Consider the following 16,869-nt stretch of genomic DNA (forward strand, 5'->3'; position numbering starts at 1 on the left):
CGAGATATCGATGTTTATTCATCACACATATTCCTAACACTTCAGTTGAGGTGATACCCTATTCCTTCCATGTGTATAATCACTATGCCCATGGCCTAGACCCATGTATCCCCATGTTGATGCATACCCATGATGAGTTCAAGGATGAGAATTAATAATTTCATTCAGTAATCCTAATTTTGTCTCATGAATCTAAGAGTTTTCATCCCTATGTTAATGAGACATGACTTGAGTTTCACAATATGTACAGTTCCATAACATTATGATAGGTCATGAAAGAATAGAGAGATCATATTAGTTATGGATGTTCCCATATCAGACTTTCTTGAATGAATCGTTCTTATGACTTTTGCTCTACACTTTTTCAGTGATAGCGATATTGGTGATAGTAGACTGAGTTAAGTAAGAGTAGATGAGAGAGAGTGAGTGTTTCCTAATTGTGATAGTTGTGTTGTACCTATTTAGTTAAGGATAGAGGTATGGAAGAGGAGCAAGATGAGACCATGTGTTGTGCAATAGATAGGTAAGAGTATGTTATTGTGTCTCTAGGTAAGAGCTCATGAAATAATGAAGTTAAAGTGTTAAAGTAGGCTTGACAATTCTTAGATGTGGTGAGGTGTTAGAGTGATAGGCTTGAGTGTGTGGTTATCTGTATGAGAGTGATGGTAGTAGGCTATTGATGACTTTTGAGTGATGATTGTGAGTGTTTATATGAAGTGGTGAGGAGGAGTAGTATTCTATAAGTAAAGATAAGTATGATAATCTTAGGACTAGCACCTTGGGACTTAGAGCTAGGATTGAACTTGGTAAGATGAATATTGAGGGGAGCATGCAAGGTTCTAGATCTTTTCTCATCCCTGGTATGATGTCTTCTAGCAAGTGAGCTCCCTATCTTTGAGTGGGTTGGACCAGACTTAGTTCACCAAGTTATAGAGGAAGTGAAAACTATTTCAGGGAGTGTGAAAAATAGAGGTGAGAGGGAAAAGACTTGAAGTTTGAGGTAAATGATTGGGTGTACATAAAGGGTATTATGAGGCTTGTAAAAAGGAGGAAGCTTGGGCACCGATATATTGGTCTTACCAAATTATGTAGAAGATTGGAGATGTCACTCATGAATTGGAGTTATCTTCTGATTTAGCCGTCATTTGTTCGGTGCTTCATGTCTCAATGATCGAAGGAGTGCTTGGGATATCCTTTAATAGTAGTTCCCATTGAAAGTGCTAAAATCAAGGATAGTCTGTCCTATGAGGATGACATGAAGACCAAATAGCCACTTCTATTCGTGCCATCAACGATGATGTTGAAAGTAATATCCTATTCTTGATTCGAGTTGATGTCTTCTTTCTTAAGTTCGACGGTTGATGATCTAGATGTTTGAATGATTCGATTGATGGATTTTTGATGTTCTATCCGTGCCTAGTGATAAGAATGTTGAAGATAATGTCTCTACTCTTGACTTGAACTGATTTGTCTATTCTTGAGTCTGAATAATTGATTGTCTAGATTGCTTGATTTGGTTGATTTGATTGAGTCTCAATTGTTATTCATGCCTTGATTCCATCTTTGGTTGATCTTCCTTCGAGGAAGAATGATCCCAATAGGGAGATAATATAATACCCCAATTTTTTTTGCCAAGACTCAAATCATTCTTCATATGCGTATAGACTCGAACTCGATAAATTTTAATTCTATATATGAGTTAGGATCAATTTCTAAGTATTTGAAGTATATTAGAGGTAAATTATGCTCATAAGGAACCTCTAATACTAAGTCGAGTTGAACGATCCTTTGCCGATTAAGTTTTCATATACTATTTTATAAGGGTCTACTTTAAACGATCAAATCTCTCAGAATATTAAGATTTAGGTGGCCTATGACTATCAAATTAAAGATCTACGTGTTTTTTTCCAACTCTACCACGTTTTCCTCATTTGGAGTTCGAAGTAAAAAGTTATAACTATTTTACTAGCGACGCTCCATCCTTACAAAAGTCTGTGATGGCTCTACGATGCAGAGAGGACGCAGACTCCACTGCCCAAGCCAAAAGACGCCCCCTTTATTTTTAGGCCTATTTTTGTCCTATAACACTTTGGGGAGTTATTTTAATGTCCCTAAACATGTAGAAATCAGCTTTTCCTCATTAAAAACTCTCTCATTCACTCCTAAACTTTAACGCTCAAGAATTTTCAAGAAAAACATCAAGTTAGGGTTCTCTTTCAAAGAAAATAAATCCAAGAATTTCAAGAAAGGGTATCTTGATTGTTCCTCTTCAAGTTAAAATTTTTCATCAAGATTTGTGGAACTTTTAAGGTATGTAAGGAGAAACTAAATCACGGACATTGTTCTTACATGTGCCCCTTGATTGTGATATGTTGATTTGTGAATGATTTGAGTCCCCATGATTATGTTTCAAGAGATTTTCCTTAAATTTACATATTTTACCTACTATTGCGAAATTGATTTTTTTCTATGAACTTGTTTCTTGAACAAATAATTTAAACTACTTATTTCGTAAACCCTAATAGTATTTTGACTAATATTTATTATATATGCCTAAAGATTGAGTCTAGAGCCTTGAACTCGTGAATGCATGATTGTGATTGGTTGTGAGCATAATGATAGTCTTGATGAAACTTGATAGTCCTTCATAACTTCATAATTGAACCCAATTGAATGGTCTCAACTGAATGTTGTCATAAATTATTGTCCCAACTACTTTTAAATGATTGGATGATTGATTGGTTGAAAGAATTAATTGGATAGAACTGATGAACTGATAAAGGTCCATATGAGACGACTTGATTGGTGTGATTGGGATTGACTGTCTTATAAGCATTGAGTAATGGGAGGAGTATCGAGCACCGAATTGGGTAAGAGTAAGAAATAACTCTAACTCAATAACTACATCGGCAAATGTAAGAGAGGATTAAACTATTAAAGTCGGATATTTCCCTATTTTATTATCCTAAAAAGATAGAACTTGATTGATTATTGGTTCCAGATTGGTAGATTTATCCTTTACCCTGACAAGGTATTGGACGATTGTGGAAAAAGCAACGAGCTTATTGTACGATCGCTAGCTCATAAGTGATTATTGTCGGATAATAGAAACTCCCGTATAGGTCTTAATTGTACTTTGATATGATTGGATTGGATTGGATTGGATTGTATATGATTGGTTTCTTTCTAAAACTTAATCTTGCTTTAGACTTTTGAAAATCTTGAATAAGTTTCTTATTTCTTGATTTGAGTTATCTGAGTTGATAGTATTTTGCCTTATTCATGTTTCATGCTGCCATATTACATATTCGTACATTCCACATACTAACGTCCATTTGGACCTGTATCATTTCATGATTCAAAGACAGCTACCAGAGATCATCAACAGGTGCACCGTTAAGGATCCATTCATATTCCAGCTGATTGGTGAGTCCTCTCTTCTTTCGGAGGATGCCATTATTTTATCATCTATATTTAGAGTTTAGACTTTTACTTTTATTTGATTTGAGGTAGCCATGAGCCTGTCATTAGCACCACTCAGATAGTTGATAGAGGCTTCATAGACTAGATTGTTGACTTGTTGATTTGAGATTGTCTCTTGGCTAGTTTCATTCGTACTAATCTTGTTGATTGGATTAGAGAGATTATTGGCCTTTGAACTTATTCTATAAGTATTTATTTGATCATCTTGATGAGTTAAGTCTTCCCCTGATAGAGAGTTGATTGAATGATTGTGTGAATAGGCCAAGTGGTTCTCTTGGGGACTAGCAATAGTCTCTAAGTGCCAGCCACGCCTAGGGTACCCTCTTAGGGCGTGACACTCTATTTATTGAAAATATCACTTTTTAGTAATCTTAGATTCAACACATATTTCACATTTATCAAAATTAATTGAATCTAAATTAGATATTAAACCAAGAGACTGCATATTATTTATATATGAGACATTAACTTTTACTAAAATTATCACAAATATTAAGCACAAGTAAGCCATATTTACAAAATCCTTCGCCCAAAAAATTATTATTTTTGATCAATATGACTTCATTATCCTCAAAATCCATTGGATCATTAAACCATTGAACCTAGATCTGATGCCATTATTAGGATAAAAAATAATTAGGTGTAATGCGGAAGCTAGGAAAACAAACCTCCAAAGACCATGAGTGCGAAGAAAAATGATAAATATACCAAAAGACACAAATATTTAATGTAGTTCGATCAGTTAACCTACATCCACAAGAGAAGATAAAAAATCCTTTATAAATATGAGAGTACAAAATATCGAGAAAAATAATTTTACACAATTCACTTAGAATATAAAGAGGTTCACACAAGGATTAACGTAACACTTGTGTCTCACAAATTTCCCCTCTACACAAATCTCTCAAAGCCCCTAGGACTATATTGTGAATACTATCATGTTAGAAGGAATGTTCCTCTATTTGTAGAATCATAAACATTTTCCTACAAGAAAAAAGATTAGCCAAATATGGAGACTTTGTGTTTTCCTTTTAGGAAAACAAAAACTTAATTATATTAGGAAAGTCAGAGAAAACACCCAACATGACTCAATGTTAAGGTATGCGACTATCTAATGTAAAAGCTTCAAGTATTAGAAAAGAGAACATTATTAGCCATTAAGGGGAGAAACATCATTTGCAACATTGTTCTCTTCAATGAAGTAGAGTTGATAACAGTTTGCCCTGGTCAAAGGCATGTATTCGAAGGCAAAAACTTCCATAACTGATGCTTCTAACTTGAGTTATCATATTTATGTTGAAAGGTAAGTGGCAGAAGAATAGACAATTAGAACGATTATAGATCCCAATCTTCTGGGAAAAATAAGACCAGATTCCCTCAGGAAGTTTGGAGATGCTTAGCTGAGTATGGTATAAATAGGCCATCTATGAGTGAGGTGTTGTTGAACTTGGATTATGCACTTTGTCATTCAAGATGATCCTAATGAAAACAATATCATTCCTATTCACAGACAAATCAATGATTTCAGTCATGATGATGCCAATTCTTTTGCTGCTCAGATCAAAACATCGAATTAAGATAATCTCTAGTGATGAGGTTATAAGTCTGAGATAACTAATGAAAGAGTTGGTTTGGTCTTTGTGGGGTCAAACCCAATGGAAGATTGAGGTTGAAGACATAATGAAAAGTTATTGTTGAGAGAAAGTTAAAAATAAAGAATCTTTCCAAGGTGAAAATTTGTTAAATTTGAAAAAAATCTAGATAAATTAATGTGAAGATTTGGTTGGAAGATAATTTTTCATTGGTACAAAAAGTCTAGGTAAGTTTGTAGGTGAAAGTTTGGTAAATCATAAAATAGTTTCACAAGTTAAACCTTGACATTTCGATACATAGTGATGTCATGGATGACATCAAGAAAAAGAATTCATCTTTATAAATAGATAGTTCTTGATTCATTTGAAATACACCTCTCACTTGCCTTCTTATATTCTAAGGCATTTGATCTTCTTTCTCTCTCAGATGTATTTAAGATCTCTCCCATTTTTTTGTTAATATAAAGACAATTGTTCTCTGGTGGACATAGGATCATTCTGATCCGAACCACATTAAATATTGTTGTTATTTCTTATTCTTTATAGTTTCACATTTTCGCTAAAAAATGGTAGGTTCTGTCTAAATATGCTTTGTAGTTACAGCACAATCTGAACTTTCATATCAGAAAAGAATTACTTTGATTTCCTCTATTTCCAAATATTTCGTAGTAGAAGAGGAAAAATAAGTAATAATAAGTTCCATAAAGTTTGAAATTAATAAATTTAGTGTGTGCAACAACTTCAATATCTAAAAATTCCAGATAATGGCATTACTATAAAGGGAAAGTTCAATCCATGCAATTGACAGATAGTACCTCGATGACATATCAGATTCTGACAAGGAGAAAATTGAAGAAGATGCATTAAGTTTAATCCAATTGTCCATTGCACTTAACATGCTTTGTGAAATGAGTACAAATACCGAGGAGATGGCCAAATAGTTATGGGTAAGGCTGGAAGGGCTTTACAAGGACCGGTCGGTGACAACAAAGATGTTGTTACAACGACATCTTAACATATTTAAGATGGAGTCAGTAACTTTGTTGCAAGACTATCTTGATGGGTTTAATAAAATTCTATAGATTTACAGACTGTCGAAATTAAGAAAAGATCAAGAGACACTTGCATGTGCTTTGCTATTTTAATTGAATTCAAAATATCATGATTTTGAGAATTCAATGATGTATAGCAAGGAGTCTATCACTCTTGAACAAGTGCAACAAGCACTTAACTCTTGTGATGTATGGAGGCATTTTAAAGAAGACAAAGATAACGAAACTAGTAGGCTCTTTATGAGAGGATGTACTAGCCAACAGGAAAGGAGCAAATCAAAGAATATATCAAAGTTTCATGTGAACAAGAAAAATATGGAATGTTAGGGTTGTCACAAGAAGGGGCACTTTGAATGAGATTGTCTTATGTTAAAGTCCAAAGAAAAAGTGAGTGCATACATTGTTGAGCAGATATATGATTATGATGATGAACATGTACTAATAACATCATGCAAATATAAGAAAAGTGGAGGAATCGTAGTAATGGGCAAAATGCAACTTGTAAAGTAGTTGGCATTAGTTCAGTTCGAGTTTGCTGCCATGATGGAATTGTGAGGACTATTACATAAGTACGTCATGCTCTTGATCTAAGAAAGAATTTAATCTCCCTGGATACTCAGGATAAATAAGGCTACAAGTGCATGAGCGAAAGAGGTACTATAAATGTAAATAAAGGGTATTTAGTCATGCTAAAGGCCAAGCTAGAGTATGGCCTCTTCACACTAGCAAAAAGCATCATTGTTCGCTCTATTAATGCATCTATAGTGTAGTTATCTGATGCTGACAAGGCAAGATTATGGAACATGAGATTGGGCCACATGAGCATATGAGGACTAGAGATGTTGAGAAAACACAATCTTTTGAACAGTGAGAAGTTCAACACACTTGAGTTTTTTGAGCATTGCATCCTAGGAAATCAGAAGAAGGTCAACTTCAGCATTTGCAAGCAAAAGATGGGAGGGGTGCTAGACTACATCTATTCAGATTTATGGTGTCCCTCTAAGCTTCCATCAAAGGGACTAAAGAGGTATCTTCTCACATTTATTGATGATTTTTCCCGAAAGGTTTGACTGCATTTCTTGAAGGTAAAAAGTGATGCTTTTGAAGTATTTAAAGATTGAAAGATTTTGGTTGAGAATCAATGGAGAGAAAAATCAATTATTTTTGCATAAACACTAGCTTAGAATTTTGCAGTAAAGAGTGTAATGATTTTTGCAAGGTTTATGGTATCACAAGACATAAGATGATATTGCATACACCACAACAAAATGGAGTTGCGGATAAACAAAAGTCTTCTTGAAAAGGCTTGTTGTATGCTCTTTCAAGCCAAAATGTCCAAAGTGTTTTGGGCTGAAGCAGCTCATACTACTCCCTCATATTGTCAATCAATCTCCAACATCAACGATTAACTTTAAGACTCCAAATAAGGTATGGTCAGGTGAACCATTTAACTATTCATACTTGCAAATATTTGGGTGACCAGCTTATTATCATGTTAATAAAGGAAAGCTCGAACCAAGGGATAAAAAGAATATATTCGTAGGGTATTTATATGGAGTAAAAGGGTACAAGCTTTAGTATTTGTCTTTACTCAAATTTGTAGTTAGTAGAGATGTTACCTTTAATGAATTCTCTATACTTGATCCTTGTAAAGTTTCTATAGAGTTATCAGAAAATGAGAACAACGATCAAGTGAAGCTACCGGTAGAGCTTACTAAGGAAAATAATCTAGAGATTTAAGTAGATGAGTCAAATATACATATATTGAAGAACTTGCCATCAATGAACCATACATAAATGTAAAGGGAAGGGACAAAAGGCATATACGGAAATCGGAACATCTTATAGAGCAAGCAAATATAATTGCATATGCGTTCATAGCTACAAAATAAGAGATTAAATATCTTGAGCCCTTCTCATATATTGAAGAAAATTTTTGCAAGGATTCTGCAAAATGGCGGTTAGATATGATGGAAGAAATGGAGTCTCTTCTCAAAAATGAGACATGGGTCTTAGTTGAAAGGCCAAAGGGGAATTGGATAGTTGGATGAAAATGGGTCTACAGAAAGAAAGAAGGTATTCTAGAAGTGGAAGATGCTAGGTTCAAGGAGAGATTGGTTGCAAAGAGTTTCAGTTAGAAGGAGGAAATTGATCACAATAAGATTTACTCTCCAGTCGCGAAACGTAGCTCAATTTTCGTGCTACTAGCACTGGTTGCACAATTTGATTTGGAGCTTCAATAAATTGATGTCAAAACTACTTTATTACATGGTGATCTAGATGAGATAATCTATATGGATCGTCCTGAAGCTTTTCTAGCTGACGGAAAAGAAGATCATGTATTACAATTGAAGAAGTCTTTGTATGATTTGAAGCAATCTTCTATACAATGGTACAAGAGGTTTGATACATTCATGACTATACATGGAATCTCGAGGAGTGCATTTGATAGCTGTATGTATCACAAGAAGATGTCTCGTAACTCTATGATTTATTTATTATTGTATGTTTATGATATATTTATTGCTTCTAACAACATCACAAAATAAATATTTTAAAGAAATTGCTGATCAAGGAATTTGACATGAAAGATTTGGGAGCTGTAAAGAAAATTCTTGGAATAGAGATTTTAAGAGAAGACGGTGTTATACATCTTTCTCAAAAAAGGTACATAGAAAAGTTTCTTGAGAGATTCAATATGCATATGAGCAAGCCTATAAGTACACAATTAGCTTCTTATTTTAAGCTTTGAAAATTACAAATGTCTCAGTCTGAAGATGGGTTGGCGCATATGTCAAAGATTCCTTATGCTAGTATACTTGGTAGTATTATGTATGCTATGGTATACACACATCCAGATATTGCTCAATCTGTAAGTGTGGTAAGCAGGTACGTGGCCAATCCAAGAAAAAGGCATTGAGAAGCTGTCAAGTGGATATTGAGATATCTCAAATAAGCTTATGATATTAGCCTAACCTTTCAGAAAAGTGAAGGTATTTTAGTTCTCTGTTATGTGGATTCTGACTATACAACGGTTCTTGATAGAATGAGGTCTACAATTGGATACATCTTTACTCTCATTGGAAGTGTCGTTAGTTTGAAATTGACTTTACAGTCGATTGTCGCTTTGTCTACAGCATAGACAATGAAAGAAGCTATCTGCTTAAAAGGTTTGGTAGCAGAATTGAGTTTGGTTCAGCTGGAATCAACTTTAAGATGTGTAGTCAAAGTGTTATTTATTTGATTAAAAATTAAAGATTTCATGAGTGCACCAAATACATTGATGTCAGGTTCCATTTTATCCGAGATATTGTTGAAGAGAGAGCTATCAAGGTCAAAAAGGTTATCACAAATGATAACTGTCATGATCTAAAATCGGGTGTGATGACACTCATCTTAACTTACCAAGACAAGTCATCCTAAAACCTAACATAAAGTAAATGTTGAAGAAAATAAGATAATACGGTACACAATTTAAGAGAAAATGGATAAATAATCTCAAAATCCCATAAGACTGGTTGTCACGTGTACAATCCACTAACGTAATACAGATATAAGAAAAGAATTATAATAGCACTGTATTTGTTTTTAGAATAGAACTAAAATATAATGAAAAGAGTAAGAGGTGTTCGCTGGATAGATGCAACAACTACCTCAACAACTCAAACTAGTAGCCTCAGATAAGTAGAAAAGTTAGAAGTCACACAGGTCTAAGCTCACAACCTACACAAGTGTAAAAGCAAGGAGTGAGTACCAAACAACACGGTACTCAACAAGCGAACAACTAAAAAACTAAGCAAAGCTAAATAGAATACAAGTACTCCTTTCATCCCAACCAAACCTCCTCTGACTACAACCTGCATCAAAATCAACCCATTCTAGCAGTAACAATTCACAAGTCTCAGTCAAATCACATTAAATCAATCACGGGAACATCAATGGGTAAACACAGTCCACAAATGACAAATAATGTGCAGTGCAATGCAATCCAATGAAATGCCATATATAATGATGCATGTCTATCCTAATGATATACAACTGCTGATTAGCAGGCCGGAACCCATGGGAGACTAACATGGTCCATATATCTGTCAGAACTATTTTTCTTAGACATAAACATCAATCGCAGGAAACATTTCTCTTCGTCATTGCTGGAACCATTTCCCTTCAGCATAATCATCAATCGCCAGAATTATTTCCCTTCGGCATCATTATTATTTAAATTCCATCATAGTATATCATAGCCATTGCAAATAAGAAATGTTCAAAGAAGTCACAATAATAGGATGATATCAATAATAATTCATATTTCATATCAATATAGTCATTTCACATATCCACGATATATCAAAGTCATCAACACATCGATCACAATAATATAAATTATCAAATTGACATTTCACTATCCCTCTTTTTTATTATTAAGATCAATCACAATAATCAAGTAAGCCGAACTACTTTTCATTACTCCCAAAATACATAACAAGAAATTTGAGATTCTACAAGCTTAAATGAAAGTTTAGAAGCTCACTTGCCTCAATTTCAACCACAACTACACCACAACTTGGGCCTTTCCTTTACACTGACTCTCCAAATCAACAAAATCTAATCAAATATGAATTCCCAATAATAATACGAGCACAATAACACCCAAGTCATTAATTTGGAAACTGGCCAAAATACCCCAAAACTCAATTCTAGAAATAAAGGGGTAAATCTAAAAACTTTTGGATGAAAATATTCCTCGGGATATATGTAATGACCCTTAATGTTATTTTTAAATTTTTTGTAAAATGACCATTTTTACCCCACCCTTTAGATGTCCCGGGTTGTTTCTGATTGGTACCGGGTGTTGATTTTTAGAAAATCCTATGAAAAGTTAAGTCTTTGAAAATTTTGATTTTTCATAAGTTTTAAGTATTAAAAAGTGATATTTTGAGTCACTCGGAGATACAGGTCTCGGAATGGAATTCCGTCAATTCCAGCAGCTCTAAAATATTAAAGTTGGCTTAGAAGACTCTACAGAATCAATTTTGAAGTTGTAACGAAGTTTTGAGGCCTTGAGTTGAGAAATTGAGGAATTTTAAGCCAAGGTTTGACTTTGGTCAACTTTTGAAGTTTTGATGCTTGGAATGGAATTCTGATGACTCTGTTGGATTTGAGAGATAGTTTTTCGTCTATAAGAAGTGTTGCTTGAATTCTTAGAGATTCCGAGTCCATTTTGGTATTTTAAAGGCCTAAGTTGGTTTAGTTGCGACTTTTTGAGTTTTGGGTCAACAAGATCTCAAATTCAAATTCCGATAGTTCCATCAGTTCCAGAATGACCAAATTAGTCTAGTTGCACTGTTGGAATGTGTTACATTCCGTATTTTTGCATTTTGGATTATTCATAAGCTAACGATTATAAATTCAAGGGCTTTTAATTTTGAATTTTAAAAGGACATGATTTGTTGTAGATGCCAAGTTATATGAATAAATTATGTGTAGTAAAATACATCTCAAGAAGGACCCTTAAGCCGAATCAAAATAGAAGCCATCAAATATGTTTTTCTTAAAGTTACGTTTCGGGTAAGCTGACTTCGGGAGGCCATAACCTCTTTATAATTTGAGAATTTGGGAAAACTCTCAACATGAAAGTTGTAGATAATTGAATTATCTTTCCAACCATAGGTCGTGGGACGAAATGTGATATCGGAGTAATAAGATATAGACGTTTTAAATCTGACAGGCCAAACTAAATAGTGAATTCGGCCCAACCCAATTCTAATTCGGGTCAGGCCCAATACCCACAAAATTAAATCTGATTTTTGTAACTATTCCTTCATACAAAGATCAACATAATTCTGGAAATTTCCAAAGAGAGAGAGAAAGGGAGTTCTTGAGAAAAATCCCAAATCCGACCAAAATTAAGTCCCGAAATCCGAAGCTCATGAAGAGAAAATTGTTGTACGTCGCGTTGGCTTCAATTTGAGCTAGAAATCAACCAATAAGGAGAAGATTTTATGTGGTGCTGCAAATTTAAGGTAATATTAAAGTCTCCTTTTCATTGTTAACAAGTTTAGTTAGAGTTTTAACGGATTAGAACGGAGAAAATAGTGTTATAAACTAGTTTGGTGATTTGTTGAGATTTATGGGTTAAAGGGTTGTTTTAGGTAGATTAAATGGATGAAATTAGGTTAGTGATGATGTATAATAATGGTTGATATTGTTTTGATGTTGTTGATGAGTTGTTGTTCTTGAATTTGGAGGAAAAAGGTGTATGAAGATTTTGAATGTTCAAACCCGTTTTTGGAATTGAGTAGCTGGTAGTAATTCTGGAATATCTCATTGTGTAGACCTTCGAATTTAGATATTAAACATGTTTTGGAAAGCTAATACACGTACCTACAACTCTTATGTTTATGTCTTAGTCTATATCTGCTGTTATGATGTCGAAAACTGAGCATGAATCTTAAGACAAATTCTGTCCAGATTCTGGATTGAAAATTCCTTCATGTATAGCTGTTCGTATTTGGATGATATCTCTTTGTAGAAAATGAATTTTGAGTTGATTTCTTTTGCATTGGAAACTTAAGACATAGATCTAAATGTTTCATGAAGGTTATAAAGTCCAGTTTTGCTGTTTTCATTTTCAAATTTTAGATACAACGTGAGGTACTTGACTTTCCGAATTTACTGCTTTGGTAACATGAATAATAAATCTTATTTTGTGTCAATATTTTGGATTGTTGATGTTGGTTGATGATTATATGGCTGGTTTGAAAGTGGGAAAAGTGAGTGGTATAGGGGAGGTGCTGTCCAATTTTTTTTAGAAATAACCTACTAACGATAGACTACGTTTTATTCTTGTCCATAGCTTAATCATAGTGCTTAACGTTTTAATATAGGTTGAGACAATATTGGACAACATATACGTATAAACGCTAAAGGTATGTAAAGTTAACATTTTCTTCTTTTGGCATGATCCATATGAAACGAACGAATGACGTATGCTTAAATTCCAAAGAAACTCTTATTCGTAGATATACTCGGATGGCTACCGTTCTTGATTTTCAAAATTTATATTGTTATGTCTTGACTCATGTGTACAATTCCAGCCATCCTAGTTGGTATAACTCATGTTGTGGTATAATTCATATTTTAGTATAATCCATAATTAGTGTGATTTATAATGACTATTGTCTTGGTTTTCAAACGATGGTCTGTTTTGCTTATTCTATTAAGTCTCCGATAATGATTAAATTTCACAAGGTTGCTAATGATATCTTATTCGTGCATGCTGTTATGGTATTATTCACCGAGTCCTACGATAGGCCGGGTATGTTATCATGTATGAATTCCACTACATTATTCACCGAGTCCCTTACTAGAGGGCCGGGTACGTGATATGATAATATGATATTATAATGATATGACGATATGATTATGGCACCGAGTCCCATAATGGGCCGGGTACGGTATCAGTGTACACTACTCTATTCACCGAGTTCCTTGCTAGAGGGCCGGGTATGGTATATATATACATATGACGATATATTGATATAATTGTGATACCGAGTCCCATAACGGGCCAGGTACGATATATGATGATGATATGCATGTCTTTATTTTATAACACAGGTACAGTGATTTATTGATTATGACACTTGACTCCTGAATCTTTATTTCAGATGTGATCTCCTTTACGATATTTTATGCTTTATATACTCGGTACATATTTCGTACTGACCCCCTTCTTCGGGGGGCTGCGTTTCGTGCCCGCAGGTACAGATACTTATTTTGGAGAGCCGCCACCTTAGGATTCTACTCAACGGGTTGAAGTGCTCCATTGTCTCGGAGCCTAAACTTTTGGTACTAATCCTTATAATGTATATATTTGTGTATTTTGGGGGTACGGCGGGGCCCTGTCTCGTCATATGCTATTGTTAATCCTCTTAGAGGTCTGTAGACACATGAGTGGGTTGTATGTAGATATTGTCTGATGTACTAGTATGGCAGATGTTTTTGGACATTTACATTCGGAGTGAAAGCCTTGTCGGCTTACGTATTATGTTATCTTATTTTTGACAATTAAGACTCCCCAAGAAATAGCTAATTTTGGTATATATATAAGTGACAGTTTGAGACAACGTGCTACCCATATAAATTCTATATCGTGTTTAATTGTCGATTGACAAAAGATAATATGTGTGTATACGAGTGTCCAATTCGGACACTAGTCACGGCCTACGGGGCTAGGTCGTGACAAAAGTGGTATCAGAGCAGTTCATCCTTGGAATGTCTACAGACCGTGTCTAGTAGAGTCTTGTTTATCGGTGTGTTGTGCACCACATCTATAAACAGGAGGCTACAGGACATTTAGGATGTTATCATTTCTTTTACTTTAAATCGTGCGATAGAGCTGTATTATCAGGATAATTTCTCCCTAACATACTATTATATTTACAGCGATGCCTCCAAGAAAAGCGACAGCTGCCCAAAAGGGAAAGTCAGTAGTAGGAGAGACTAGTCGGACCCCGAGGATTACTAGGGCCCGTGCCCAGTCTATGCCTGAGGTTGTGCTCCAGTCGGCGAGCTCTACTACACCGCCATATGAGGAGAGAGAAGCAGCAACTGACACTATGGATCGGGGGGTTGCTTCACCGCCAGCTCCAGAGGCTCCAGTACCTGAGCCTCCAGCTCTTCAGCCAGGGGCAGAGGACAGGGCTATGAGAGATGCAGTTCAGTTGCTGACCAGAATAGCGACAGGGCAGGCTCGCAGGCATGGGTTAGGGGTTGACTATGCTGATAGACATGATAGTTTAAGGGCTCGTGATTTCTTGACTTGTAATCCTCCAGAGTTCTATGGGTCAAGGTCCGGGGATGACCCGCAGGAGTTTATCCGACAGGTGCAGCGTACGTTGAGAATAATTAAGGCTTCTGAGACAGAGTCTGTTGAGTTAGCTTCCTATCGGCTGCGTGATGTAGCTGTTAATTGGTATGAGTCATGGGAGTTATCTAGGGGCGAGGGTGCTCCTCCAGCGGTGTGGGGTGAATTTGTGGAGGCCTTCCTTGGCCACTTTCTACCTCCAGAGATGAGACGAGCCAGAGTAGACAGGTTTTTACAATTGAGGCAGAATGGCAGGAGCATCAGAGATTATAGCCTTGAGTTTGACTCGTTGGCGAGACATGCACCAGCTATTGTAGCTGACATGGCTGATAGAGTGCATCGGTATGTGATGGGGCTGGATCGTTATTTGATTGATAGCTGTATGGCAATGGCTTCTCAGCCAGGTATGGACATTGCTCGGGTACAGGCATATGCACAAGGGGTAGAAGATCGGCACAGAGGGCGTCAGCCCGATAGAGATCATGATAGAGGCCAGCGTAAAAGAGCTAGATCGGCTAGTTATTCTGGGGAATTTCAAGGCGGGCAGCCTCAGCAGTACAGTAGATATCCTTCTCAGCCATCCCGGAGTGCACCCCCACAATTCAAAGGTAGTAGATTCGATAGCACAGGGTATTCAGGATCCGGTCAAAGCTCCAGGGTTTCAAGTTCACAGATAAACAGGGGTTCGCGTCAGTCGAGACCACCTTTGCCTCGGTGTCCTCGTTGTGGTAGGTCACATTTTGGAGAATGTCGTTTTTCTACAGGTGCATGCTATACTTGCGGCCGTCAAGGCCATATTATGAGGGAGTGTCCATTTAGGGGTAATTTAAGTGGTGCAACTCAGCCTACTGGGTCAGTTGTTGGCTCATCTTCTTCTGTAGCTATGCGCCCTGAGGGGCAGGGTATTCAGATAACAGCAGGCCGTGGTAGAGGCCGTGGTGGATCTTTCAGTTCTAGCGGTCCTTCGAACCGCATATATGCCTTGGCTAGTAGACAGGACCAGGAGGCGTCGCCAAATGTAGTTACAGGTATATTATCGATTTTCTCGCAGGATGTATATGCATTGATAGATCCAGGTTCCACCTTATCATATATATCTCCCTTTGTTGCTAGTAGAATCGGAATAAAATCTGAATCAATAGAACCATTTGAGGTAGCTACACCGGTAGGAGATTCTGTTATAGCCAACAAAGTATATAGAGATTGTTCGGTGATTATATATAGTCGACACACCAAGGCAGATTTGGTAGAGTTAGCTATGACAGAATTTGATGTTATTATGGGCATGGATTGGCTAGCTTCTTGTTATGCTAATGTTGATTGTAGAGAAAAAGTAGTTCAATTCCAATTCCCAGGAGAACCAGTCATAGAATGGATGGGCAATACAGCATCACCGAGGGGTAAGTTTATTTCATACCTCAAGGCAAGGAAAATGGTTAGAAAGGGTTATATTTATCATCTGGTTCGTGTCCATAACTTGGAAGCAGAGGAATCGACTCTTCAGTCAGTTCCGGTAGTTAACGAATTTACAGATGTATTCCCAGATGAACTTCCAGGTCTTCCTCCTGAGCGGGAGATAGATTTCAATATAGATATATTGCCAGATACCCAGCCTATATCTATTCCTCCCTACAGAATGGCACCCGCAGAACTGAAGGAGTTGAAGGAGCAACTGCGAGACCTATTAGAAAAAGGCTTCATTAGGCCCAGTATATCACCTTGGGGAGCACCGGTATTATTCGTGAGAAAGAAAGATGGGTCACTACGAATGTGTATTGATTATAGGCAGTTGAACAAGGTGACAATAAAGAATAGATATCCTCTCCCCAGGATTGATGATTTATTTGACCAATTGCAAGGTGCTAAGTGTTTT

General features: G+C 36.2%; 1 protein-coding gene across 1 annotated transcript; it reads left to right on the top strand.

Annotated features, from left to right (window-relative positions):
- Nucleotides 1-11,809: 11,809 nt before the first annotated feature.
- On the top strand, nucleotides 11,810-15,926 carry LOC129899970 (uncharacterized). Its single transcript, XM_055974964.1, has 5 exons — nucleotides 11,810-12,150; nucleotides 13,015-13,056; nucleotides 13,892-13,978; nucleotides 14,576-15,760; nucleotides 15,898-15,926. Exons 4-5 carry the CDS (start codon nucleotides 14,578-14,580, stop codon nucleotides 15,924-15,926), a joined length of 1,212 nt encoding a protein of 403 aa, XP_055830939.1. The 5' UTR covers nucleotides 11,810-12,150; nucleotides 13,015-13,056; nucleotides 13,892-13,978; nucleotides 14,576-14,577.
- Nucleotides 15,927-16,869: the final 943 nt, after the last annotated feature.

This window comes from Solanum dulcamara, chromosome 8 (genome assembly GCF_947179165.1).
Source record: "Solanum dulcamara chromosome 8, daSolDulc1.2, whole genome shotgun sequence".
Classification (NCBI taxonomy): domain Eukaryota; kingdom Viridiplantae; phylum Streptophyta; class Magnoliopsida; order Solanales; family Solanaceae; genus Solanum; species Solanum dulcamara.

Bases quoted from the DNA above. Each gene is read 5' to 3' on its own strand.
- LOC129899970 (XM_055974964.1), top strand. From the start codon at position 14,578: ATGCCTCCAAGAAAAGCGACAGCTGCCCAAAAGGGAAAGTCAGTAGTA. The intron at 15,761-15,897 runs GTGCATGCTATA...CCTGAGGGGCAG, and splicing joins AGAATGTCGTTTTTCTACAG to GGTATTCAGATAACAGCAGG.